Source organism: Pagrus pagrus (assembly GCF_965226575.1).
Source record: "Pagrus pagrus genome assembly, chromosome: 4".
Taxonomy (NCBI): Eukaryota; Metazoa; Chordata; class Actinopteri; order Spariformes; family Sparidae; genus Pagrus; species Pagrus pagrus.
Window position 1 is genome coordinate 315,001 of NC_140188.1, and position 25,000 is coordinate 340,000.

At 44.5% G+C, this 25,000-nt stretch overlaps 2 protein-coding genes across 2 annotated transcripts in view; both read right to left on the reverse strand.

The window, feature by feature from the left end:
- The window catches only part of LOC311256334 (AP-2 complex subunit mu-B), a 15,154-nt gene extending 2,738 nt beyond the window's left edge, over positions 1–12,416 (reverse strand). Inside the window, exons 1-10 of the mRNA XM_084351284.1 lie at positions 12,208–12,416; positions 10,954–11,067; positions 10,161–10,426; positions 9,772–9,854; positions 9,558–9,563; positions 8,544–8,679; positions 2,872–3,016; positions 2,590–2,709; positions 2,379–2,514; positions 1,923–2,020 (exon numbers count right to left, since the gene is read on the reverse strand). Coding sequence (XP_084207410.1) covers positions 1,923–2,020; positions 2,379–2,514; positions 2,590–2,709; positions 2,872–3,016; positions 8,544–8,679; positions 9,558–9,563; positions 9,772–9,854; positions 10,161–10,426; positions 10,954–11,027 — 1,064 coding nt within the window. The 5' untranslated portion in view covers positions 11,028–11,067; positions 12,208–12,416. The remainder of the gene's footprint in view (positions 1–1,922; positions 2,021–2,378; positions 2,515–2,589; positions 2,710–2,871; positions 3,017–8,543; positions 8,680–9,557; positions 9,564–9,771; positions 9,855–10,160; positions 10,427–10,953; positions 11,068–12,207) is intronic.
- Positions 12,417–14,302: 1,886 nt separating this feature from the next.
- LOC311256321 (segment polarity protein dishevelled homolog DVL-3-like) overlaps positions 14,303–25,000 on the reverse strand; it is an 11,845-nt gene continuing 1,147 nt past the window's right edge. The window contains exons 2-11 of the mRNA XM_084351257.1: positions 24,535–24,631; positions 21,963–22,032; positions 21,207–21,346; positions 19,720–19,796; positions 18,930–18,997; positions 18,624–18,704; positions 18,405–18,539; positions 17,870–18,037; positions 16,582–16,770; positions 14,303–15,117 (exon numbers count right to left, since the gene is read on the reverse strand). Coding sequence (XP_084207383.1) covers positions 14,819–15,117; positions 16,582–16,770; positions 17,870–18,037; positions 18,405–18,539; positions 18,624–18,704; positions 18,930–18,997; positions 19,720–19,796; positions 21,207–21,346; positions 21,963–22,032; positions 24,535–24,631 — 1,324 coding nt within the window. The 3' untranslated portion in view covers positions 14,303–14,818. The remainder of the gene's footprint in view (positions 15,118–16,581; positions 16,771–17,869; positions 18,038–18,404; positions 18,540–18,623; positions 18,705–18,929; positions 18,998–19,719; positions 19,797–21,206; positions 21,347–21,962; positions 22,033–24,534; positions 24,632–25,000) is intronic.

Genomic DNA, 25,000 nt, shown 5'->3' on the forward strand with positions numbered 1-25,000 from the left:
TTTACTTGTTCTTCAGTAAATTACTTTCTTACTTTCAGAACATAATCTCATCATCCTCTTCACAAGAACCCTTCCAGAACCTTCTGTAAAAACCAAGTTTGAACACTGATCTTTGTTTCAGTCTCATATTGATCTTTGTTTCAGTCTCACATTGATCTTTGTTTCAGTCTCATATTGATCTTTGTTTCAGTCTCATATTGATCTTTGTTTCAGTCACACATTGATCTTTGTTTCAGTCTCATATTGATCTTTGTTTCAGTCTCATATTGATCTTTGTTTCAGTCTCACACTGATCTTTGTTTCAGTCTCACATTGATCTTTGTTTCAGTCTCACATTGATCTTTGTTTCAGTCTCACATTGATCTTTGTTTCAGTCTCACATTGATCTTTGTTTCAGTCTCACATTGATCTTTGTTTCAGTCACACATTGATCTTTGTTTCAGTCTCACATTGATCTTTGTTTCAGTCACACATTGATCTTTGTTTCAGTCTCATATTGATCTTTGTTTCAGTCTCACATTGATCTTTGTTTCAGTCTCATATTGATCTTTGTTTCAGTCTCACATTGATCTTTGTTTCAGTCTCATATTGATCTTTGTTTCAGTCTCACATTGATCTTTGTTTCAGTCTCACATTGATCTTTGTTTCAGTCTCACATTGATCTTTGTTTCAGTCTCACATTGATCTTTGTTTCAGTCTCACATTGATCTTTGTTTCAGTCTCACATTGATCTTTGTTTTAGTCACACATTGATCTTTGTTTTATTGGTGTAGCATGAATAAATGTTGCCTTTTTTTAATGTTTGCCTTTGTGTGATTACATCATTGGAATCAGTTTGTTTATAAATCACATTACCTTATACAAACTGTGTTGTTTTGATGCCATAATTTGCCATAACACACTATGCACTGTATCAATTTTTGAATCGAGAATCGGTTGAATCAAGAATCGATTCTGAATCGAATCGTGACCCTAAGAATCGGAATCGAATCGAATCGAATCGTGAGACACCCAAAGATTCACACCCCTAGTAATAAGTTATCATTCTGTTACTGTTCTTAATTATATTCTGGGTGTTATTCGGCAATTTAGTTTATAGTACTGTACTGTGTCTTGTGCATTGGTGCCGAATTGTTGCCGATTTAATATTCCAATTGACTTAAATGAGGTTGTTTGGAAAGTTTTACGAGCGGCGCTAAAAATAAACGAGGGACATAATCTACTTTCAGTGTGGTGGTTTTAACTTCCGCTTCCGTTTAAACGAGCTGGATTTAATGGGTGGACTTTTTCCTTTAAAATGAGCCGCTGTTCGTCTATAAATGTCTGTTTTTACAAGTATAAATACATTTTAACTGCGGCTACACAGGCTAGCTAGTGCAGCTCCGAAGCCGTTTGTCACAATACTTGATGAAACAAAGGACTGGGTCCTCCTGCAGTGTGAAGCTCATGGTGACCCACTTCCTACAGTAGAGTGGAAGGACAGTGATAATAACACTCTTCATGCTGAGGAGCCACAGACCTCAGAAAGAGGAGGTCGTTCATACATCACTGTCAAGACTACTGTGACCAAGACCGACAACTATAGCTGTGTAGCTACACAGGAGACAATCAGCCATCAGACTGGCTCTAATATTCATATGTGCTTGTATGTAACCACACAGACAGTATCAACAGAAGAGTTCAGCAATAAATGAGGGGCATCTCAATGAGAGTGTGTGTGAATTGGATTCATTAACCCGTCAACATCATTCCTGTTCTTACCGGACAACCTGTGGAGAGTGCAGATACGTTCTTGAAATCAGTGCCTTCTGATTTATTCATCTATTATTGATCGGTCTCAAGTTTGGTATTCAGTAAGCCAACACCTATTTTATAGACCTCCTGTTTCTATTGTAAAAGAAGTGAAGGTGATGCTCTCTTACTTCCAGACGATGGCGTTCTCACTGGCTTTGTACTTTGCTTTTCCCTTCATACAGATGAGCTGAACCCCGCTGGTGTTCAGGGGGGTCGGGATCCGGACCTGAGGGGGAGTTCACATCAATCAATCAGTTCATTCTTCTTCTTATTATTATTATTAGATCCAAAATGTCAGAGGAACTAAAACTGAGAGACAGAAGCAACAGAAAAACAGGTTTTGTTTCATTTCGACTCTCCTGTTCTGTAAACTGTATTTTGGAAGGTAAGTGTTGGAGACGAGCTTTTATTTTTGACTCTTTTCTAAAAGTCGTCCTTTTGTCTCATTTTTCACATTTATGTTCTTTACTTCATATCTTTTTTCCTGTGTGATCTGTGCAGCACTTTGTCACTTTGATTGAAAATCATCGATCAATAATCTGAACAGATACAGGTCGTTATGATGATTGATCTGTAGGAGTCACCTCGATCTTCTGAGCCAGCAGCGACGACTTGAAATTGGACTTGATGACGACTTTGACCTCCAGCTTGGTGCGACCGACCTCTCGGACCAGAGGGATGACTCTGAAGGGCAGGATGATGTCTTTGGTGGTGCGGTACCTGCAGACACACCGACAGGTGGTCAGACAGACAGGTGGTCAGACAGACAGGTGTGTTGTATTTGTGAGCTCTGACCTCATGAGCTCGTAGTCTCCGTCTGGAGGGATGAAGCTGATGCTGCGTTCAGAGTCAAACTTGCTGAGACGGACACACTGATGGAAGGTGCAGTCATCGATCGCTATCGACTGTTTACCACTGAAGAAGAAGAGGAGACAGGACGGTCAGTTCAGAACTCCCACTGAAAAACAACAATTTAACACTTCAATCACATAACAGGACAAAACTAGTCATTCACAGAGACAGGAAGTGACCATATATGGAGCTGTGACAGTATGATGTCATTGTGTGACCTCTGACCTCTTGGCAACCTCCTCCGATCCTCCTCCTTTGCCCTGCTTGTCGATGACGATCTTGTCGTTCATCCCAAACTTACACTCAGGCATCCCGCTCAGGTAACTCTTCATCACCACCCGACCTGAGACATGAGCACTGAGCACCTGACCTACACACACACACACACACACACACACACACAGCCTGTCAGACGTGTGATGTCGCCCTCTGGTGGCTCAGTGAGGCAGAGCAGTGATGTCATGCTGCATTAATCACTATGATCAATACAGTTACAACTGATCTTATCAATATACACAGTGATAGAAGAGGCTTTTAATTTGTGATATATTTTATTTTGCCTCATTAAAACATACTCTTTATTATAATATAATGTTCTTTATTATAATATAATGTTCTTTATTATTATGTAATATTCTTTATTATAATATAATGTTCTTTATTATTATATGTTCTTTATTATAATATAATATTCTTTATTATATTATTCTTTATTATAATATACTCTTGATTATAATATCTCATCTCATCTCATCGTCTTGTCCGCTTAATCAGTCGCGGGGTGTTGCCGCTTCATCCCCCCTTTCGGGGGGTTGCGGGGCCACTGGGGCCAAATCCAGTTCTCAGAGGGCGAGGGCCAGGGTTCACCCCTGGATGAGGCGCCAGCTCATCGCAGGGCCCTCTGATGGCAGAGGCTGCCTCGCAAGGTGCCAACTGCGCATCAGGAGCAATTTGGGGTTCAGCATCTTGCTCAAGGATGCTTCGGCATGTAGCTCAGTTCCACATAAGCTCAGTTCCAGTTAATATAATATAATATTCTTTATAATATAATATAATATTTATTATAATATAATATTCTTTATTATTATATGTTCTTTATTATAAATATGTTCTTTATTATTATATTATGTTCTTTATAAATTGTCGTCCTGATGTATTTTGTTCTGTCTCTTCTCGTCTGAGCTGTTTCATCTTCATGCTGATGAATCTGAATGGAACCTCTGAGGATCAATACAGGATCAATTCATGTGATTGAACTCTGACAGTAAATCATATCACTGCTGCTGCTTCTGATCTGGGTTCATTCAGTTTATAAAAACACTGGCTGCCAAAGAAAAGTCAGCACCTGGTCCGATCGTTCAGCCGGGTCAATATGTTTCAGCTGCAGCATGTTATTGAACTGACTGAAGCAGCGAGGAGCTTCTCATGTCTGAAGACAAATCCTGTGGAACACGTTACTGTTTCAGAGGGTTAGATCATTGACCTGCATGAAGCAAAGAAAACAACTAAGGAGACACTGAAACTACTGAAACTGGGTTCAGAACCGTCCGACACATTAACAGTGAACGTCACCTCCAGGAAGAGATGTGGTCAGAAGAACATCCTGAATGATCGTGATGGGAGATAAAAACTCACGACTGTGTTTAATAGTGAGAGTGAGACCCACGACATGACGACGAGTGAAGGGAGAGGCTCATCTGAAGAAAGGCTTCAGGCTCGGGAGCACAGAGATTGGACTCTGGATCAATGGAACAAGGTCACGTGGTTCTGATGAGTCCAGATTTACCCTGTTCAGAATGATGGGTAAGAGAGGTGGATGAAGTGATCGCCCATCATGCCTAGTGCCGCCTGTACAAGCCTGTGGGGCAGTGTTATGATGTGGGGTTGATTCAGTTGGTCAGCTGACTGCCTGAATAAACTGAATGAGCAGGTTTTTCCTTCCCTGACGACTCGGACATACAAGACGACGCTGCCACAACTCATCGGGCTCAAACTGTGAAGGCCTGGTTCAGGGAGCATGAGGCATCATTATCAGCACCACAGAGTCCGGACCTGAACCCCACTGAGAATCTTTACACAGTGGCCCGACTCCCATCATCAATACAAGATTTGAAAACATTAATGCAACTCTGGACAGAAAAAAATGTTGTGATGTTGCATGAGATGATCAGACCAATGCTGCAGAGAAGGATCACAGCTGAACACTTGTTTCTGTCCGCCAGCGTTTATTCATCATGGATCAGAACCTATTCACACATGAGAAGACTGATACGTATCTGGACACATCAGCTGCAATATGATTCTGATATACATATACTCACACACATATATATATATATATATACACACACACACACACACACATATACATATGTATACACACACACACACACACACACACACATATGTATATATATATAATATATATATACATATATATGTATATATATATTATATATATATTAGGGATGCAACAACATTCAATATTTTATCGAACCTTTCAATACGCCCTGTTAGGTTCAATACACAAAGGCAAACAATACAGTACAATACAATACTACAATAATGTCTGCTGTTTAACTAGATTGGATACTGCAAGTGTTTTTTATGGAAGGCAATTAAGATAAGTGTTACATTTTTATAATAAGGTTTGTGGTTTGACTATCTGCTTTTAATTATTTTTACATGCAATATTGCCTTTGCTAGTGTGAGTAGTTTTATATTAAGATATCGAAACCGTACCGTTACCGTGGCCCAAAAACTGTGATGCATACCGAAATGTGGGAAAACTGTACCGTTGCATCCCTAATATATACACACACACACACACACACACACACATATATATATATATATATATATATATAAACATGCATATATATGATCCCAAACAACTTGTTTCATGTAAAGGTTCATTTTGTTTTATAAATTAGAAAAAGCCAGTTCTATAAAAGATGCATGGATTAACTTCAAACGGATTTATAGAAGGTGAGATAACGTCTATCTCTGACTGACTGGACTCCACAGAGCAGCTGGCTGTGAAGATCTGATCTGACTTTTGATTGTAGATCAGACAGTACATTGTAAATCTTCCATCTCGCGCTGACCTTTGAACTTTGACTTTGAGAGTTTGAAGCCGCTATGAGGACGAAGCATCATGGCAGCTTCACTCAACTGATTCAGAACTTTAAAATCAGGCCACCGACCGGTTGACGATCCAGAGGTCTGTGAATCGGTGTAGTCGTATCTTTAAAGGTGCGTTCACACCGGACCTTTTATTTTTGTCGCTGTCGCTCATGTCGCTCCAAAAAAATCGCTCGGTTGCTCAGCTGCAGTCGCTCGTCGGCACAATTCAACAGATCGCTCTGATAAGTGAATTTCACGTCGCTCGGAGGTGCTCATTTCTTCCCGTTTTCAACGGTATACGCGGCTGACAACGGCCCAGTTTGACGAGCTGTTGGCGAGAATCGGAGGCAGGAATTGCCCGGTTGGACACCAACCACAGGCGCTCCATCCCAGAGCGCCTGGCCATTTGTCTCCGGTGTGTGTGTGGGTGTGTTTGTGTGTGTCAACGTAAAGCCGGCTTTGCTCTTCCGGACCGGTGGAGTTGTATTACGTTTACATGGTTTCAGTAGTTGTCATAATTAGGCCTACATATAGATTACAGCAGCCAGTCAGCGCTGAGCGACAAGCGACTGACGGCCAGAGAGTTGGGGTTTCTCAACTCGAGCCACAGAGCGTTTTTTCGCTCCGTCGCTCGGACGCTGTCGCTCAGAGCCCCAGCGACATTTCGCCTGAGCGATTAATCGCTCAGTCGCTCGTTTGCATTAACTTAATATGTAAACTTGTCGCCAGCGACAAAAATAAAAGGTCCGGTGTGAACGCACCTTAACTTTAAACTGAGTTCTGATTCATATTGTTCAACCTTTATCACAAGTATTAAATAATTTACAGCCAAAGATCAGAAACACCAACAGAAATACAGACTGATAGAACAGTGAGGCTGCGTGTTTCTGATCAACCATCAGCAGAACCATCAGCAGAACCATCAGCAGAACCTGAGCAGAACCTGAGCAGGTTTACAGAGGATGTGTGGAGGCTCCTCACGTCTCTGAACGTCGTCTTTTACATCATCACAGACCATCAGCAGAAGTATTAATATTAGAATATAAAGTATTAATATCGGAATATGAAGTATTAATATCGGAATATGAAGTATAAATAACAGAACATGAAGTATTAATATCAGAATATGAAGTATTAATATCGCAATATGAAGTATTTATATCAGAATATGAAGTATTAATATCGGAATATGAAGTATTTATATCGGAACATGAAGTATTAATATCGGAATATGAAGTATTAATATCGGAACATGAAGTATTAATATCAGAACATGAAGTATTAATATTAGAATATAAAGTATTAATATCGGAATATGAAGTATTAATATTGGAATATGAAGTATTAATATTAGAACATGAAGTATTAACATCAGAATATGAAGTATCAGTATCAGAAAATGAAGTATTAATATTAGAATATGAAGTAGAGTTGTTCCGATTCCGATGCCAGTATCGGAATGCCTCCGATACTGCCGAAAATGCCGGCATCGGTATCGGCGAGTACTGGAGTCCAGGCACCGATCCGATACCACGTAATTTATTAGCCTAGCTCCGTTAGCTCCGAGATTCTACCGGATACGTGTCCGCTGCATTACGGCTCCGGTACGGTTTGGCTCCGTCGTCCTCGTCCTTCAACCCCCACCAGCTGTGTTTTGAGTCCGCCACAGCGCAGCTCCGCCGATCAGCTGGAGTTAAAACCGAGGAATTCCCGCGATGATTACATAATCACACACGACCGCAGTTATATGTATGTGTTATAAACACAACAACACGAAGTGTTCCCGGCTGAAGGATTAGAAGAAGAGCGCGTATTTGTCTCTTATTTGAAGTTTTCGTGCTTGTATCAACACGGAGTGTTTTATTTTGAAAATTAACCGGATGTCATGTTATTATTTCGTGTCTGACTTCCTGTCTGCTCTGTGCTGAATTCGGCTTTATACTGTTCTATTTAAAATAAATGGCTTTCATTTGCTGTATTCATTCATGTTTTACAAAGGGTTTAACCTGAGCCAGGCCTCAGCACAGTGATGATCATATCACAGTCATGCAGGCGTAGTATGATATATATCATTTTTTATAACACACTGGTATCGGTATCGGTACTCGTATCGGCCGAAACCCACAGCATAAGTATCGGAATCGGTATCGGGAGGGAAAAAATGGTATCGGAACATCTCTAATATGAAGTATTAATATTAGAACATGAAGTATTAATATCAGAATATGAAGTATTAGTATCAGAATATGAAGTATTAGTATCAGAATATGAAGTATTAATATCAGAATATGAAGTATGAGTATCAGAATATGAAGTATTAATATTAGAATATGAAGTATTACTTCAGTCTGATGCAGCTTCCTGTCACACAGACTCCGCCCACAACACGTCACAATCAACAGTATGAACACTGAGTAATCCCAATCTGCAAAGTAACTAGTAACTAAAGTTATCAAATACGACCATGTCGCTAAGTCTACGGATGGAAAAGTATTTGCAATACTGTGAAAAATGATTTGTGTTTGTGCCCAAGAGACGCTCACTGAGCCGTTAGTGTACGAACTGACTTGTATCTCTATCAGTACAACGTCTGCATGAACGTGTGGGTGAACAGTTTGTATGCTGGTTGTGTTCTCTTTATAAAAATAAAGTACACAAAAATAAAAAATAAAGTTATCAAATACATGTAGAGGAGAGGAAGTATGAAGGAGCAGTAAAGTACTGAACCTAGTTGTGAAGAGCAGAACCTGAGCTGACTGACGGTCCGTTACCTTGAGGTGACATCAGCAGGTTGACGCTCTCCAACACGTCCAGAAACAGCTCGTTACGTCTGTATTTGATTCCTTCTCTCCTCCAGCCGATCTGACCTGTGACCTGACTGGTGATCTGAGACTGCTCCTCTTTGGTCTGCAGAGACAAACCGGGTCACATGACCGGGTCACATGACCGGGTCACATGACCGGGTCACATGACCGATCAATAATTCATCCATTCATCTCAAGTGCTAAGATTAATATTGTGTCCAGAGAGGACAAGATGACATCATCAAGTCCGCAACGAATCAAAACACTCATCCTGAGTCAACATCTGAGAGTGTGTGTGTGTGTGTGTGAGTGTGTGTGTGTGTGTGTGTGTGATAGTGTGTGTGTGTGTGTGTGTGTGAGTGAGATAGTGTGTGTGTTATAGTGTGAGTGTGTGTGTGTGTGTGTGATAGTGTGTGTGAGTGTGTGTGTGTTATAGTGTGTGTGTGTGATTGTGTGTGTGTGTGTGTGTGTGTGTGTGATAGTGTGTGTGTGTGTGTGTGATTGTGTGTGTGTGTGTGATAGTGTGTGTGTGATTGTGTGAGTGTGATTGTGTGTGTGAGATTGTGTGTGTTAAAGAGTGTGTGTGTGTGTGTGTGTGTGTGTGATAGTGTGTGTGTGATTGTGTGAGTGAGATTGTGTGTGTTATAGTGTGTGTGTGTGATCGTGCGTGTGTGTGAGGGAGACAGTGTGTGTGTGTGTGTGTGTGTGTGTGTGTGTGTTATAGTGTGTGTGTGTGTGTGAGTGTGTGTGTGTGTGTCTGTGTGCGTGAGTGAGTGTGAGTGTGTGTGTGTGTGTGTGTGTGAGTGAGTGTGTGTGATAGCGTGAGTGTGATAGTGTGTGTGATTGTGTGTGTGTGTGTTATAGTGTGTGTGTGTGTGTGTGTGTGTGTGTGTGTGTGTGTGTGTGTGTGCGTGCGTGTGAGTGTGAGTGAGAGTGAGTTTGTGTGTGTGTGTGTGTGTGTGTGTGTGTGTGTGGACTCACATGGTGCTGCAGGTGGATCCAGGTGAGCAGGCAGACGACAGGAAACAGACAGGAAACAGACAGGAAACAGTTAGTTCACTGCTGTCAGTGACACTACCTGCATATATTTCACATTAAAAGCCCTGCTCCACACTGCACATTGTTTTGTACCTGGACTTTTATTTTGAAGGACTCCGGTTTACTGATTAGAAAGTGATAATTGTGTGAGCGGTACCTGGCTCTTGATGCCCTGCTGAGTGATGAAGGTTTTCAGAGCTCCAGTCTCTGAGTTCTGAGGGTAACCAAAGTCCAGAATCTCTGCAGGACACAAACACGGTCACAACAAACAAACAAACACACAAACAGCAGGACAGGTGTGCAGCTGAGCAGAGACGACTCCTGTCAGCGCTGTATTTTCTTTAGGTTTTGATTTTCTCATCCAACGCTTACAAAAATCAAAACCTAAAAAAACCACAGAGCAGCAGAGCGATGACACAACGCTTCCTGTCGGAGCTCCAGGTTTAAAAACACACCACAGAAGAAGAAGATGACCTTCATCACATCTGAAGACTGAGACGTTTATTCTGCTTTCATTTTTTACGCTGGGAGTTATTTCCTGTTTACCATCGAGCAGCTCGTAGATGAGGACGAAGTTGTTCTTGACGTTCTCCTCGCTGATCTTGCCGAAGTAGGCGGACATGACGTCACACATCTTGTAGAGGAACTCGAACACCATGGTGGCGTTGACGTTCTGCTTGGTGACAGCCGCCAGCCAGATGTTGGAGCGTTTGACATGGAAGAAGCTTGTCCGGGCGATGTTGGTGACCGGAGAGCGGACCTGCTGCCGGGCGTGGATGACGTTGACGCGGAACGCGTCCACCGCGTTCCTCCTGGACAAGAGACGAGACGAGCACGTCAACAGGACTTCCTGAGGTCCAGTTCACTGGACAGAAGATCTGCACAGTTTCATCACATTAAATCTCTCTGTAAGTTTGTGTTGACTGATTCTGTATCAATAAACTTTTTACATTTGTTTTATTGTTTTGACCGAAACAGTAATTGATCTGATTAGTGAGAAAAATCCCTTGTGGTTGCAGACAGACGTCTCACTCTGTCTCATTTCCTCCATCGTTCCTCAGCAGCCATGTTATCAGAGCACACTGCGATGACCTCATCACTCAGAGCTTTCCGTTAGCACTGCAGTTGCCTAGCAACAGGCTCGCTGCATCACACAGCGACAGTGAAGCTGCAGCGCAGAGTCAGAGCGTCTGTGATGAAGGATGTGAAGAGAGGAAGCAGACGGACGTCCTTCACACGCTTTACAGCCTGGAACCTGAACGCATCGTCAGTGTAGCTGAACAGGGGTGACATTAGTTTCTGGCTCATGAGCACATCAGCAGTGACCTGCAGGACTCACCCGATGTCATCGCGGTACACCCTGGAGATCAACACCTCCCCCTTGTGGTTGTAGATGAAGAGTCCTCCGATCATGGCCGACGCTCGTCAGTCAGAGCTGGTCATAACGAAGTCACTGCAGCACGGAGAGGAAGATCATTACACAACCTTCATACAACATCCCAACAACCTCCATCAGCTGGTCAAAATCACTATCTCATGATTTAGGATTGTTTTCCTCCAGTTTCAGCTCATAAGTCACATGAGCAGAAATCAGCCTCCAAACATCTTCTGGACATTTATAAATGCATCAGACAAGATGAAACTGTGACGTCACAGTTCAAGAGAAGACTTAACTCGAGTTTTTTTAGTTCTATTATTTCTGTTTGATCGTTTTTATCTTTTGTCTTCCACACAATCGTGTCCTATGTTGATTTACATGAATTAACTTAACTGACTCGTTTCTGTGTCATATGAGCTCATTAAACCGTTCACTTGTCCTTTAATGTTACAGTTAGTTAGCATGTTACCTTAGCTGCTGCTGTCCTTCTACAGCAGGTTCAACCCAATGCTAACAACAGACAGTAAACCAGCGCTACTGTGAAGGAGGCTCGCAGATAATGTTACAGCTTCGGGCTATCAACTCATGAAGAGAACACAATCCGAACTCCATTGAAAAATCTGACATTTTAAAGTGTTTTCATGTAATTAGACTCATTTGCACACATAAACCGTCAAAGCATTATACAGAAAGTAAATGTAGATTCTTCTTGTATGTTCGGCCTATAGATAATGTACATACAACTCTAACTTCTTCATCTTTTCACGTTAGAAGTGAACGAGGCTAACCTCTTGGCTCAAGTTAACCGCCCAGTCACGTAGCTACATCACGGTGTAGCTGAAAGTAACGGAAACGTCATTCATCGATTAAACATTCATTTTCTCTGCTGAAAATCGCGATTATATTTAACATAGCTGTTGTTTGAATGCACCTAATTAAAAGAGGGAGCACTGACTAATCACAGATATTAAATCACGACCTACACGTAATATTCAGGTATTGATAAGCTATACATTATTGAAAATGGGGATATTTTAATGGCTGTTCGCAGACGACGACTAGCTATTAGCAACACCTGCTAACGTTACTGCAGCAGTCAGACGGTGACGACCGACCGCGGTCACTTGTGCTGCTGCAGTGCAGACAGACAGACAGACAGGCAGGCAGGCAGACAGACAGACAGACGGTGGTTCTGACTGCCTGCCATGTTCTCACCCGGTCCGCAGAGAAGCTGTTCAGTCCCCGGGCTGTCCTACACAGAACCGCCGGCCCTGCCGTCACTCCATCGGGACGTTTGACCGTGACAAGCGGGCTCTGCGTCTCCTCCGGTCGGAGGCAAGATGTCGGCGGCAGAAGCGGACTGTCAGCTGACGGCAGCCCGAGCCGGCCGCGTCCCGTTCAGAACAACCGGCCTCCTTCACTGGACTCCTCCTGCTACACTAAACTGTATTTACAGTCTCCATTGATGTTTATTTAACCAGTTTAACTCCGACGTGTCGGTTTCATTCACACACCGACACCTACCGGCTTCTGCCCTCCTCCTCCTCTGACAGCTCACTGTGACCGAGGCGGCACGTGTGCGGATTGGGACGCGGCTCTTCCTCCTCCTTGCTGAGGAGAGAGGAAGCAGGGAGCTGTGCATGAATCATGATCATTAACACACACACACACACACACACACACACACACACACACACACAGACGACAAGCTGGTGGACGATCAAGGAAGATTTACAGTGAACACGGAGGCTGCAACTGACAGGTGACAGACAGGTGACCGGTGACAGGTGACATGTGACAGATGACATGTGACAGATGACAGGTGACAGACAGGTGACAGGTGACAGATGACAGGCGACATGTGACAGGTGACAGATGACAGGCGACATGTGACAGGCGACAGGGTCAGAAGAGGTCTGAAATATGTTGATATGCAACAATAACACAGTTATGATAAGTTACTGTGTAATCAGATTACACACAGCAGTAATATTTACGGAGCCTGATCTCAAACTGACGCTAATTATATAAAAAATAAATCTTAATTTTCTGATTATTTGTCTGAAGAAATGTGACCTTAACTTAAAGGGACAGTTCACTCAGTCATCACCTCCTCCTGATGATATAAAGTCAGGCTCAGTCATCACCTCCTGATGATATAAAGTCAGGCTCAGTCATCACCTCCTGATGATATAAAGTCAGGCTCAGTCATCACCTCCTCCTGATGATATAAAGTCAGGCTCAGTCATCACCTCCTGATGATATAAAGTCAGGCTCAGTCATCGTCTCCTCCTGATGATATAAAGTCAGGCTCAGTCATCATCTCCTCCTGATGATATAAAGTCAGGCTCAGTCATCGTCTCCTCCTGATGATATAAAGTCAGGCTCAGTCATCGTCTCCTCCTGATGATATAAAGTCAGGCTCAGTCATCATCTCCTCCTGATGATATAAAGTCAGGCTCAGCCATCGTCTCCTCCTGATGATATAAAGTCAGACTCAGCCATCGTCTCCTCCTAATAATGTAAAGTCAGGCTCAGTCATCGTCTCCTCCTGATGATATAAAGTCAGGCTCAGTCATCGTCTCCTCCTGATGATATAAAGTCAGGCTCAGTCATCGTCTCCTCCTGATGATATAAAGTCAGGCTCAGTCATCGTCTCCTCCTGATGATATAAAGTCAGGCTCAGCCATCGTCTCCTCCTGATGATATAAAGTCAGGCTCAGCCATCGTCTCCTCCTGATGATATAAAGTCAGACTCAGCCATCGTCTCCTCCTAATAATGTAAAGTCAGGCTCAGCCATCATCTCCTCCTGATGATATAAAGTCAGGCTCAGCCATCATCTCCTCCTGATGATATAAAGTCAGGCTCAGCCATCATCTCCTCCTGATGATAGCAGCATTCTGCTAAACAAGCAGCTGGAGATGATTTAAACATCAGATGTCTCCATATAGCTCGTCTGCTGTGATCACAGAGATCACAACCTGATCCGAGGAGACCAGATTAAACCCTCTACATGCGGTCAAGCTCGTGCTAACACTGTTAGCTCAGCAGCTACGGTGAAGAGTTGCATGTTACACAGAGAGGGAGGGATTGATCAGCCTGATGTGTGACTGTTATTTTTCTCACTGTTGTGGATCACATGCACTTGAACCATCAACAAGTCTGAGAAACCAAAATCTGAAATAATCAACATTTTAAAATGCAGCATCTGAAACAATCAGATACAACCTGCACAAACAAACATGACGTTTTTAACAGGGCAGAGCTGCTAACGACTTTATCTTCATCACTAAACTTCAACACAAAAAGGTTTTTGTACACTTTTATTGTCTCCACTTTTAAAAGCTTCAGACAGCAGAGATGAAATCAAACTGCGCTCATAAAAACAATCATCAGACTGAAGTGTGACGTCATAGAGACATATAATAATATACAGGTCAGGTGTACAGTGTGATATACGAGTCAGATCAACAGAGAGGTTCAGACTCTGGTCACACTGGTTCATATTGACCAGTCAGGTTCCTCTTCAGTGTGTCAGCCTGAGCCTCCATCCATCCATGTGATCCAGGTCCAGGTCCAGTGTAATCCCTGGATCATCCCGCTCTGTCCTGCGTCGTTTCAGGTCGTCCACAGATGATGAACATAAATAAATAAAATAAATAAATAAATCACCTCTGACGTTGTTCTGAAACTGAAACTTCCCTGAATGAGTTCAAACAGATGACAGTTTCCTCTCCGCTCGTTAGAACCAGCAGATTGTGTTGAAATATCTTATAAAGGTGACATTTTTAAACCAGGACAGGACGTGACATCATCACCACAGGGTCACATGACGTCCACAAAGAAATCACTGGGGTTACCCATAGCGAGGCAGAAGGACTGTCGGGCTCGAGACGGCGACGGGGCCGGTGGGACGTCCTGTGAGTCTTTGTTACCCTGGAGACCAGTGAAGGAGGTCGGGGGTCGTCGGGTGCTGTCGTCACCAGGGGACTCCGCCTGCAGCTGTTTGTCAGCTGAAGCTGTCACTTCCTGTTTGGTGGACTCTGATTCGCTGTCTCCTCCTCCTCCTCCTCCTCCCACCTCCCTCTGACCGTCACTACAGTTTGATCCACTGCTGCCACTTCCTGTCAACACAGACCACCAAAATAAAACATTTCACTACTGATCCTCAGAATTCAGGAGCGAGACATAACGTGGTAAATAACTGTCCACATGGTGGAGCTGCATGTGAAGCAGATTCTCAAATCTGTCCAGAGTGAACCCTCTTCTCAAACAAATCAATATAGGATCTCTGAGAGAGAGTTTCTTCTGGTACCAGTCAGCTGATCGTCCCACACAGGACAAGAGACACTGCAGGCTAATACACAGCTAGCTGCAGGCTAACACTAAGCTAGCTGCAGGCGAATACACAGCTGTACTGACTGTTAGTGTTACATTAAATGAAATATGAAGTAAAAAGTATGTTTTGCAGTAATGTAATCTTGGTCCTCAGGAAATGTTTCCTTCACAGTTCACCAGTCACTTGACAAAAGAAGTGATGTTTATAAGGAGCCACATGGTGGCGCTGTCGCTGAGTCTTTTAATAAGCTGAAGTCAAACTTCAAATGATCTGAAGTCTGATGTTCACGGTTCCAGGGCGCCACTCCGAAGGGCCGCCACTCCGAAGGGCCGCCACTCCGAAGGGCAGCCACTCCGAAGGGTCGCCACTCCGAAGGGTCGCCACTCCGAAGGGCAGCCACTCCGAAGGGCAGCCACTCCAAAGGGTCGCCACTCCGAAGGGCCGCCACTCCAAAGGGCAGCCACTCCGAAGGGTCGCCACTCCGAAGGGCAGCCACTGCGAAGGGTCGCCACTCCGAAGGGCCGCCACTCCGAAGGGTCGCCACTCCAAAGGGCAGCCACTCCAAAGGGCAGCCACTCCGAAGGGTCGCCACTCCGAAGGGCCGCCACTCCGAAGGGCCGCCACTCCGAAGGGTCGCCACTCCGAAGGGTCGCCACTCCGAAGGGCAGCCACTCCGAAGGGTCGCCACTCCGAAGGGCCGCCACTCCGAAGGGCAGCCACTCCGAAGGGTCGCCACTCCGAAGGGCCGCCACTCCGAAGGGCAGCCACTCCGAAGGGTCGCCACTCCGAAGGGCCGCCACTCCGAAGGGCCGCCACTCCGAAGGGTCGCCACTCCGAAGGGCCGCCACTCCGAAGGGCAGCCACTCCAAAGGGTCGCCACTCCGAAGGGCAGCCACTCCGAAGGGTCGCCACTCCGAAGGGCAGCCACTCCGAAGGGTCGCCACTCCGAAGGGTCGCCACTCCGAAGGGCAGCCACTCCGAAGGGTCGCCACTCCAAAGGGTCGCCACTCCGAAGGGTCGCCACTCCGGAGGGCAGCCACTCCGAACGTTCACTTTCATGTTGCGGAATGTCGGAACTTAATTCTTTTTGAAGGAAATGCCTTCAGAAATGTTCGGAACGGCGGCCCTTCGGAATGGAGGTCGCCCCCCGATGTTCATCGTTCAGGACATATTAGCTGAGATGGATCCACATGTTCTATTGAACCTGGTTCCACAGGACCGACTGTGTTTGTGATAATCATTGAGTTACCTTCACTGTGCTGACTTCCTCCTCCTCCTCCTCCTCCTCCTCCCCAGGCGGGCAGCTGGTGGAGGGGATGAGGCGAGCTGTAGGGGTGAGGGACGGGGTGTTGGTAGGAGAAGGCTGGAGGGTCACAGTTTGATCCTGCTGCTCGACTGGAGGCCTCCTCATGATCCAGCAGAGACATGACAGCCAGCTCTGAGACACAGAGGAGACACATCATTAAGAGACATCAGCTCTGAGACACAGAGGAGACACATCATTAAGAGACATCAGGTTCACGTATCAGACACTTTGAGATGGTTTGTAGCTCCGCCCCCCCTGTGGAGGACCTCCAGGCTCCGCCCTCAGCCCTTTATTATCCTGTTTCTACATGTTGACAAATATTTTACAGGATCAACATCAGCTGAAAAAAATGTGTTCTCATTAAACTCCAACAGACACTGTCTCCAGATGTTAGACACTGTCTCCAGATGATAGACACTGTCTCCAGATGATAGACACTGTCTCCAGATGTTAGACAATGTCTCCAGATGATAGACACTGTCTCCAGATGTTAGACACTGTCTCCAGATGTTAGACACTGTCTCAGCTGATGTCACCTCTCTGTCTGTGATAACAACATTAGTTTGATTGACAGCTGAGATCAGCTGTTTAATCTGCGTTCTCTACAATCAGATGTTTTCTGAAACTGTTCATCGTCTGTGTGTTTGAGTGTGTCACAGCCTGAGAGGCAGCTATAGAACTGGATCAGCGGTTCAGCCCAGACGTTGCCTCCAGTGACCCGACAACACACTTCTGACTGATTCATGTCAGATTATCAGCTGTGTGAAATACTAAAAAAGATGTTTTTGTTAAATTCTGAATGTTAATAACAACAATCATCCAAAACATTTGGTCGGTACCAAGATTTAAAATGGATCACATGATGCTGAACACAGAATCAGACCTCTGTGTGTGTTTTTACCTCATAATCTATGAATGGGTCCAGTCAGAACATTGTTTGCATTTTAGTGTTTAATTCAACCTCCTGATGGTGAAATTATCAGCAGAATTAACAAAAATCATCTGAATCTGAGAAATCTGACACATAATGGATCAACACCCTGATGTTTAAAGGAACAGGACTAACAGAACAGCTGGTTCTGTTGAGTCTGTGAAGCTGCTGAGCTTTGAGCTGTGTTTGTCTCCATCTTGTGGCTGTCAGTGGTACTGCAGCTTCACACACTTTAACAAGTTTAATGTATTGATTAGTTTGGTGTTGTCTGCAGGCCTGACTGTTACTGACTCTGCTCACCTCCACAAAGGTCTCCAAACACGTAGTAGCACTGTTCAGAGAAGGTCACCTTGTTGACGGTGTGGCGGATGTACCCGGCCTTTAGCAGGTTCCCGGCAAACTTGCGAGCTTCACGGCGGTCGGTGAAACCTTCGACGTTCCGGTGGAGCCAGTCGACCACGTCCGAACCTGACGGAGCGAAGATCAACTGAAGTCAGAGGATCTTTGCAGAAACATTCAGATAAATGATCTTCTTCTTCTGTCAGTGCAACATTCAGACAGGACAAGATGCAGCTGAGAAGACAAACAAGCAGTCGTATCTCTTCTGCCACAGTTTACATCTCGCCACTCAAAGTGCAACCAGCCTTTCAACACACAACCAATGAGACGGCAGCTATTCACTCATGAGAGAAGAAGCTTTCACGTCTCGTTCGTCATCTTCACTTCTTCTTCCCTGCAGATTGAGCTCTGCAGGTGACTGTTGTTGTGTTAAACTGAATTAAATCATTACAAAGGTTTTGTTTTAGTTTTCTTCCTGGTGGGCGGAGCTTCTCACCAATGAAGGCGTTAGGGATGGTGATCTTTAGCCACATCCTGTCCCGAACCTCCAGGCCTGACTCAGGATTGGCCATCGCCTTGACGACAGCCGTCATGTCGCTGTGGATGCTGAGATGGTTGTCCTCGTGCACGCCTGAAAAACATCACATTAGTGTTGGAGTCGTGAACGGAGAGGTGATGGATGGATGGATGCTGCAGTGGCTGATGGGAGTCTCACCGTAGTGTGGGAGGAGACTTCCTGTCATGGCGGCGGTGTGAGACACCCAGGCAGCAGGGTCGATGGGACGGACCGGCTCGCCTTCAGAGGAAGAAGAAACAGTGTGAATTATATCAGAACCAGTAAATACTGGAGACACAACGGATCATATAAGAACTATTACTGTTAGTCTCTGTCCTCAGACATGTCTCTGTCCTCAGACATGTCTCTGTCCTCAGGACCTGGTGTCAGGGTGCAGGTGAGAGACTAAATTATGTTAATGAGGTTCCTCTGAAGTCAAAAGACGTGTGTGTGTTGTTGACTCACTCCGGGGCAGTGTGAAGCAGCCTCGTGGGTTTGGATCCCAACACTTCGCCACCGTTAACGTCACAGGACTACAGACAGACAGACAGACAGACAGACAGACAGACAGCAGGAGCAGTATTAGTAATATTAGCAGTATTAATAGTACATGCAGTAGAAAGAAACATGTTCAGAGGTGATTGTTGGTGTTCAGACTCTGACCGTCACTACCCAAAAACACACCTCAACTAAAGCACAGTAGAGACTGGGGAGTGACGATTATAACAGGATATCGTCCCAGTAGTAGAAGTACAACAGCTGATATCTGGAGGTGTTGTCAGGACACCAGTGACAGAGAATTCAAGGTGTGAGTGTTTTAAACACCAACAGGAAGTGTTGCCCCACTGAGAAGAGCTTTGCCCTCCAGGATTACAGAGTAGGAGTACTGTAGTACAAGTAATATAAGAAGTAATAGTAGTTTCAGAAGTACTAGAAGTTGTAGTAGTATGAGATAGATAGATAGATAGATAGATAGATAGATAGATAGAAAGATAGAAAGATAGATAGAAAGATAGAAAGATAGAAAGATAGATAGATAGATACTTTATGGATCCCGAGGGAAATTCAAGGTCTCCAGTAGCTTATAAACAACACACACAACATACACATACAACATAAACAGGATGATAAAATATCCACATGAATGTAAAAAGAAATGTATAAGCATGAGACGCTTGCAGTGGCAGGGCAGGGACTGACCCTGGGATTCAGCATGAATTGTAAATGATGTCTCAGATCAGGTGACATGTCTCACCCTGGTTTGTGAACGATCTCTCTGAGGACTCTGACAGCGTCGTCGTTACTCATGTTCTCAAAGTTGATGTCATTCACCTGAAAATACAAGAACAGTCCTACCATGAGTATTAGTACTACTAACAGATACTACTGTAGTACCTGCAGTTACATGTCTCTGACAGTAGTATAAGTACTGTAGTACCTGCAGTAACACGTCTCTGACAGTAGTGTAAGTACTGTAGTACCTGCAGTTACATGTCTCTGACAGTAGTATAAGTACTGTAGTACCTGCAGTTACACGTCTCTGACAGTAGTATAAGTACTGTAGTACCTGCAGTAACACGTCTCTGACAGTAGTATAAGTACTGTAGTACCTGCAGTAACACGTCTCTGACAGTAGTATAAGTACTGTAGTACCTGCAGTTACACGTCTCTGACAGTAGTATAAGTACTGTAGTACCTGCAGTAACACGTCTCTGACAGTAGTATAAGTACTGTAGTACAGCGTTTCTGCAGGTTTGAACAAGTCAAATTTAAGACCTGCACGAAGTACGAAACAGTGAGGTCCCAGAATTACTTTCAAAAATAACTAAATGTATTGCCATTCACAGAGCAACTCAAACAGTGAAGAATGGAGTGAGTGTGTGTCGGGGTTATTATAGTTTTTAAATTTCAGTAGTTTTTATTTTAATTTGGTTTTTCAGTTTGCTTTTTATTTCATTTGAGTTTTAATTAATTTAGGAAGTGATTAATAGTTTTAGTTTAGTTTTTATCTAGGAATTTAACCTAATTTAGTAAACTCTAATAACCCACACTTTTTTAAAAAACTGCACACGCACACGCAAGCACCTCCGCTTTCAACGTGGGAGTTGAAACGAAGATGGTTTGACTGTTGCTTGACTGCGAGACGACAGAGGCGGCGCAGAGTTCGGGTCGAGCAGAACTGGACGAACTTGGACCGGGAACTGGTGACAAAGGCGTACAAAAGTGTGTGATAGCGTGACTTCGCTGGAGACTTTTAGAAGCTAACTGGTGTTTATCTGATTTTGTGTGACACCAGCGCTTTCACACCAAATGTGCCCAATTTGAGGGTCCTCCTGCAGAGCGTACACTGCACTTCAGATTCATTATTATGCGGCTTTTAACCAACTGAATTCTGGTTGTTCAAGCCAACACACTAAATTTACACTTTCCCATAGTTGTAGCAGACTCCGCAGTCGAAGTCTTTCTGGAACTGGCGAAGTTACGGCGATAAATTCTGACCGGGCTGCTGGCAAAATGCCATTTACGTTCCTGATACTTCAGAAAGAAGTACAACACACGGAGCTAACTGTGACTCTCACCAACACGTTTCCCAAAAACGAAAAACAAAAAACAAAAAAGGCGATGACGGAAGCGGTAAATGAACGTTCATATTTAAGACCTAACTAAATGTAATTTAAGACCTGTATGCAAAATATGGAAGTATTTAAGACTTTTTAAGGATGCGCGGACACCCTGCAGTACCTGCAGTAACATGTCTCCGGGCTCGATGCGTCCGTCTGCTGCCACTGCTCCTCCCTTCATGATGGAGCCGATGTAAATCCCTCCGTCTCCTCTGTCGTTACTCTGACCAACAATACTGATACCCAGGAAGTTATACCTCTCTGACAGAGAGACAGACAGACAGAGAGACAGACAGAGTGTGTATCAACATGTAAAGATTTTATTAGACGGACCTTGTCAAAGTTAATTGTTCTCACTTCCTGATTATGTTTATGATCATATGTGAGAGAATAGATGATAAAACATGTTGTTACTTTAAATACAGGCATGAAACTGTCTCTGTGACATGAACAGAAGACAGAAACATGATCACAGTGATGAAGTGTTAGTGATGTCCACACTCACCAGTGGTGGAGAGTAATCTTTACTCCAGTACTGTACATCAGTACAATGTTCAGCTACTTGTACTCAGTATGAATTGTACCTGAACATATTATAGATGAATATCAACTGAATATTTCAGTCAAATTCAAAGATTAGATCAAAATCCAGAAACTGAAAATGGATGTTGTGTATCTTTGTTTTTTTTTCTTCTTTCCTCTCCCATTAATATTGTGGCGACCCCTCAGATTTGTCCGGTGAGCCTTTGGAGGGGCCCAACCCGCAGCTTGGGAACTACTGGACTACACCAGCTAACTGTATATAAAGTACTTTAAAAGGTCTTGTACTTCAATTTAAAGAAATGCTCTGAATACTTCTTCCACTGCTGGTACTCACCCATGTTCAGAGTTACAGTGATGACGTTGAGCGACATGGTGGAGTCAGTGACACTGCTGAAAGACACAGACTGAGAGACAGACAGACAGATACAGGAGGACAGACAGAGAGATAGAGACGGACAGATAGGAGAGGAAAATGAAGGACAGATCAGTGACAGAAGAAATTCACACACAAAAAGGTAGAAGACAGAAGACGATGTTTCACTTCATCAAGTAACATCACTGACAGAAGAGACAAGTGTCCTCAGAGACTGAACTGAGTCACTGCAGAGTCCTCAGAGACTGAACTGAGTCACTGCAGAGTCTTCTGAGACTGAACTGAGTCACTGCAGTCTTCAGAGACTGAACTGAGTCACTGCAGAGTCCCCAGAGACTGAACTGAGTCACTGCAGAGTCCCCAGAGACTGAACTGTGTCACTGCAGAGTCTTCAGAGACTGAACTGAGTCACTGCAGAGTCCCCAGAGACTGAACTGAGTCACTGCAGAGTCCCCAGAGACTGAACTGAGTCACTGCATAGTCCTCAGAGACTGAACTGTGTCACTGCAGAGTCTTCAGAGACTGAGCTGAGTCACTGCATAGTCCTCAGAGACTGAACTGAGTCACTGCAGAGTCCCCAGAGACTGAACTGAGTCACTGCATAGTCCTCAGAGACTGAACTGAGTCACTGCAGAGTCCCCAGAGACTGAACTGTGTCACTGCATAGTCCTCAGAGACTGAACCGTGTCACTGCAGAGTCCCCAGAGACTGAACTGAGTCACTGCAGAGTCCCCAGAGACTGAACTGTGTCACTGTAGTCCTCAGAGACTGAACTGTGTCACTGCAGAGTCTTCAGAGACTGAACTGAGTCACTGCAGAGTCCCCAGAGACTGAACTGTGTCACTGCAGAGTCTTCAGAGACTGAACTGAGTCACTGCATAGTCCTCAGAGACTGAACTGTGTCACTGCAGAGTCCCCAGAGACTGAACTGTGTCACTGCATAGTCCTCAGAGACTGAACTGAGTCACTGTAGACCTCAGAGACTGAACTGAGTCACTGCAGTCCTCAGAGACTGAACTAAGTCACTGCAGTCCTCAGAGACTGAACTGTGTCACTGCAGAGCCTTCAGAGACTGAACTGAGTCACTGCAGAGTCCCCAGAGACTGAACTAAGTCACTGCAGTCTTCAGAGACTGAACTGAGTCACTGCAGTCCTCAGAGACTGAACTGTGTCACTGCAGAGTCCCCAGAGACTGAACTAAGTCACTGCAGTCTTCAGAGACTGAACTGAGTCACTGCAGTCCTCAGAGACTGAACTGAGTCACTGCAGAGTCCCCAGAGACTGAACTAAGTCACTGCAGTCTTCAGAGACTGAACTGAGTCACTGCAGTCCTCAGAGACTGAACTGAGTCACTGCAGAGTCCCCAGAGACTGAACTAAGTCACTGCAGTCTTCAGAGACTGAACTGAGTCACTGCAGTCCCCAGAGACTGAACTGTGTCACTGCAGAGTCCTCAGAGACTGAACTGTGTCACTGCAGAGCCTTCAGAGACTGAACTGAGTCACTGCAGAGTCCCCAGAGACTGAACTGAGTCACTGCAGTCCTCAGAGACTGAACTGAGTCACTGCAGACCTCAGAGACTGAACTGTGTCACTGCAGAGTCCCCAGAGACTGAACTGAGTCACTGCAGAGTCCTCAGAGACTGAACTGTGTCACTGCAGAGCCTTCAGAGACTGAACTGAGTCACTGCAGACCTCAGAGACTGAACTGTGTCACTGCAGAGTCTTCAGAGACTGAACTGTGTCACTGCAGACCTCAGAGACTGAACTGTGTCACTGCAGAGTCTTCAGAGACTGAACTGTGTCACTGCAGAGTCCTCAGAGACTGAACTGTGTCACTGCAGAGCCTTCAGAGACTGAACTGAGTCACTGCAGACCTCAGAGACTGAACTGTGTCACTGCAGAGTCTTCAGAGACTGAACTGTGTCACTGCAGAGTCCTCAGAGACTGAACTGTGTCACTGCAGAGCCTTCAGAGACTGAACTGAGTCACTGCAGACCTCAGAGACTGAACTGTGTCACTGCAGAGTCTTCAGAGACTGAACTGTGTCACTGCAGAGTCCTCAGAGACTGAACTGAGTCACTGCAGACCTCAGAGACTGAACTGTGTCACTGCAGAGTCCTCAGAGACTGAACTGTGTCACTGCAGTCCCCAGAGACTGAACTGAGTCACTGCAGACCTCAGAGACTGAACTGTGTCACTGCAGAGTCCTCAGAGACTGAACTGAGTCACTGCAGTCCCCAGAGACTGAACTGAGTCACTGCATAGTCCTCAGAGACTGAACTGAGTCACTGCATAGTCCTCAGAGACTGAACTGAGTCACTGCATAGTCCTCAGAGACTGAACTGTGTCACTGCAGTCCTCAGAGACTGAACTGAGTCACTGTTGATGTTTCGATGCTCTTTAAAACTTGAATCTGAGAGGAAGTTTCAGCTCTGATATTATCATCAAAAATAGACACAAACACGAGATGCTGAGTTCTGTCAGTGATGTCATGTGATGTGTGTGTGTGTGTGTGAGTGTGTGGTTGTGTACCCTCTCCATCCGCTGTGTTTTGGGTTTTCGGTGGCGGCGGCGCTGTCGCCTGACGAGTCGTGGTGAGGAGCTGCTCTGCCCTGTTGATTGGCTGAACCTTGTGTGTGACATCACAGAGGAAAAACACCTGGTTCAGTTTGAGACATTTCAGGTGAAGGTGTGACAAGTTCTGATATTTAGGCATAAAATAAATATCATAATGAAAAACCAGAGTTAAATCATGATCCAAAAAATATGAGAGCAAAGGTCATAAATCAAAATGCCTTCCACAAATGAAAACATAACTTCATAAAAATTAAACAAAATGTCCAAATATAAATCTAAAACATCATATTATAAAATGAACATATCTATGTAAGCTCAGCTGCATATCTGAAACGTGTAATTGTAAATATAATAAAAGTAACTAATAGGAGACAACAAAAATCAAAAACTGTAGAAAAAGCTTTACATTTACAAAATACAA